Raw genomic sequence first — 3,461 nt, forward strand, 5'->3', positions numbered from 1 at the left:
AAAAGAAAAGTGGAGAGCATTTGTTCCATTTCTTAGTGAGGAGTTTAGTGTTTGCTCTGGCGCCTACACAGGCCTGTGTGTGTGTGCGCGTGTGTGCTCCTGCACCTGTGTGGAGATGTAAGGACAACTTTGGGAGTTGGTTCTTTCCCTCCATCCGTGTGTTCCAGGGATGCAACTCAGGTTGGTCCAGTTGGTTGCAAGCACCTGCGGAGCCATATTGCCAGCCTTGAGTCAGCATGACACCTGACTCAACCCCAGCGTCTATGGAGTTACCTGGCAGCCATCCTGCCCACTTTAAGGACACTGGGGGATACCAGGCTGTGCTAGTTCTGAGGGGTTCACTGCCCAGCCTGCGCTTCTCTCACCACTTCTCTCGCCTTGCCGTGCGCCAGCTTAGCTGGGCAGGGCCGGGTGTTCATTTCACAGCTGAACCAACTGAGCCGCCTAAGCCGATAATGGGGATGGGATTGGCAGAAGCCACACCCGTCCTGCCCTGATCCAGGACAGAAAGGAGGGGGACAGGAGAGGCAAGGCTGACTGATGGGGACCTTCTCTCCATCCTTCTCCGGCTCCTCCTGTGGGCCTGTTTCCCACTCTAAGCTTAAACGTCCCCCTCACTCTTTCTCTTTTCCCCCACCCCCAGACTCCCTCTTTGTAACTGCCCTTACTCCCAATCACACACAGCTGAAGTAGGAATTTGTCAGCAACACACCTAAAGCTACTTGCTCCTCAGACCCCCTTGGCCTCCAGCTGGGCCTCTGGCCTCCAGTCACAGTGACAGATGCCGGGATACTGGTGACAATAGGGCTTTGAGTGGCTAAGCACAGCAAATCAGGACCACCACGTGGTGCAGACCGAACCTTGTATTTCTGAGCCCTTTTCCTTCTACTTCTAATCTACGAGGGGCCCCACTGAATCCGGCATCCCCTCACTTCCTCCTGGTCTATCCTCAAGGCATCCCTTCTTGAGTGTCCCCACCACCACCAGTGGTAATTCCAGGCCTCCAAGGGTCTCCAGGCCCTGCTGTAACCTTTGACCACACCCTCTTATCTTTTCAAACAGAACAACAGATGAGGGAAGTCTTGGAGGTATATTGTAGGGTTTCTGAGAGTCTCCAGGAGGCTACATTCCTAGTCTCAGACCTGGATGAACACCTTGAGGCCCAGAGATGGTAAGAAAATAGCCTGAGGTCACACAGCAAGCTGAGCCCTTGGGAAGGCATGGGGAGGAGGTGGTCCTTTCTTAAAGCCAGGTGGCCTAGTGCCAGGGCCCAGGAGAGAGGAGACTCAAGATGGACTACTGAGCTTCCCGCCCCCCACCGTGCACACCACGACTCGAAAAGGAGGCCGGGAACAACACTTGGTGTTCAGAGACACACAGGAAGAGATCTCCGAAGACGGAAAAGGTAGGCTGGGCGCGGGGACCAGACAAAGGACGCTCGGCGGCGCGGGGAGCTAGTCGCTCAGGGAGGCGGGGGTGGAGCCAGGGTGCGGTGAGCACTGGCCAGCCCCGCCCCGGGACACGCCCGGGCTGCGGGGTGGAGGTCCTGGGGCTCGCTTGAGGCCAGGTCCAGGGGGCCTAGGGGCGGGGCCTAGATGGGCGTGGCACGACAGGGCGTGGCATGTCGGGCGGGGCCGTGAGTTCGGGAGCTGACCAGCTCCGAGGCTGCTGAAAGCAACCGTGCGCCGGCCGGGCGGCCCGATTTGCGGGCGCGTTCAAGGTCACCCTGCGGCCCGGAGCCCTGACCGGGGAGGGCGCGTGCAGTAGGCCCTATGGAGTACTGCTGCAGCCCCGGACGCCCTCACCCGGAGGCAGCGGCCGGGGAACGGGGACCCCCCTCCCGCACTATCCCCCCCCCCGCAGCCCCAAGGCCCCGCGCGAGGCTACGGCCGGGCGGAGAAACAAAGGGATCACGGCGGCCGCCGCGAGGCCTCAGGGCGCCCCCTCCTCTTCCCCTCCCCGCTTGCCGCAAGGTCGACGGGGTTCGAGGACGAAGATGCCCGCCTCTCGGGTGCGGCTCGGGCCTAGAGCAGCGCGATCCGACGCCACCCCGCCTCTCCATCTCCCCTCCCCCCAAAAAAGCTCTCAGAGAAGGCCGAGTGGCGTTACCCGGACCAACAGTGGGCGATCGTGGCCCTCGTCCTCCTGGGCGGCCTGCGGGTCTGGGCCTGGGATGCTGGAAGCATCCTCCGCCGCCGCGGCCCCTCCCCCACAGCCTTCCAGTGAAGAGCCACAAGGACCACCGGGTGGCCGAGGGCACCCTGTATACAGCCTGGCTCTCCAAAGTCTCTCGAACCAGGCTCCACTCCCCAAAACTCCGGATGCGGCTCTGGCCACTCTCAGGCCCGAGGCGCGGTACTACCCCCCCCCCCCAGGCCTAGCTAGGCCTGGTCCTACCCCCCCACCCTCCGCGTTTCCGTGGAGCCAGCCTCCGCCCCTCCCTCCCGTGTTCGTCTCGCGGCGACAAGGGAGTACCTACAGTGACCATTCTTGTGTGCCCGGCGGGCGCGGTCCGTATCGAGGGCGGCTCCGGGGGTCGTGCACTCCTAGGGGGGCGCCTGGTGCTCACGCCGGGGTCCCGCCCGGGCGTCTGCGTCTGCGGCCGCTGCAGAGGAGGAGATGGAGGCGGCGGCGCCCTCGAAGGCCGGGAACTGACCCGAGCCTGGGGCGCGCTTCGACGGCCAGACCCCCAGCGGCAGGTGGATGGAGGGAGCGGGCGCGCAGTGGAGGGTGCCCGGAGCGCGGCCCCGCCGGGCCTGAAGAAGTCGCTCTTTCTGTGACTGAGATCTCGGCAGCTCTGCCTTCTGCGGCGGGCCCTCTGTCCGGCCTGTCCCGTGCCGGGTGATGGGTCCTCTCCTCTCGCCCGCCCTCCCTCCCTCCCACCGGCCCGCGCTGCGCGCTCCGCGCTCTGGGTCGCACTGCCGCCGCCCCCAGCCCTTTATAGCGGCAGCTGCCAGCGCCGGCGTCGCTTATTGGCTGAGACGGTGGGTCTCCGCCTCCTCCCGGCTCCCGACGGCGCGGCAGGTGGAAGCGAGTGTGGGCCTAGACTCTGCGTGCCGAAAGAGAATAGGATGAGGCATCAGATCTTGGCTCTTTCTTGCCTGCGGACTCTGACTCTAGTCTTGACACAACTCTCGAGTATTACTTTAGCTTTGCAGGATAAAAAACAGCCTTCGGTGACCCAAACACAACCGGGGGTGCATGGGTGATGTCTGGGAGGGCTGGGAAAGGGCAAAGACTCAGACCCGGGCTGCTAGATCCCAGGTGAATAGTTTTTGTCTCCACATGGCCTCTGGTGATATTAGAATACCAGGTGGGTTGAGCCAGGAAGGTAGTTTGAGTCTAGCATGGGCTACACAGCACTTTAAGCTGATCTGGGCTACACAGCAAACTTTAGGCTGTTGTGTGCTGCTTAAGAGACCCTGGTTTTTTTTTTTTTTTTTTTTTTTTTAGTAAAGAAC

General features: G+C 62.2%; 1 protein-coding gene across 3 annotated transcripts in view; it reads right to left on the minus strand.

The window, feature by feature from the left end:
- Nucleotides 1-2,904, minus strand: part of Elavl3 (ELAV like RNA binding protein 3) — a 34,609-nt gene extending 31,705 nt beyond the window's left edge. For 2 of the 3 annotated variants that reach the window (XM_021172240.1, XM_029482043.1), the window contains exon 1: nt 2,480-2,904. In XM_021172240.1, the coding sequence (XP_021027899.1) occupies nt 2,480-2,488 (9 nt within the window). In that variant the 5' untranslated portion in view covers nt 2,489-2,904. The remainder of the gene's footprint in view (nt 1-2,479) is intronic. The other variant, XM_029482044.1, reaches the window with a different exon arrangement.
- Between the last annotated feature and the right edge of the window lie 557 nt (nt 2,905-3,461).

This window comes from Mus caroli, chromosome 9 (assembly GCF_900094665.2).
Source record: "Mus caroli chromosome 9, CAROLI_EIJ_v1.1, whole genome shotgun sequence".
In the NCBI taxonomy this organism is placed as follows: domain Eukaryota; kingdom Metazoa; phylum Chordata; class Mammalia; order Rodentia; family Muridae; genus Mus; species Mus caroli.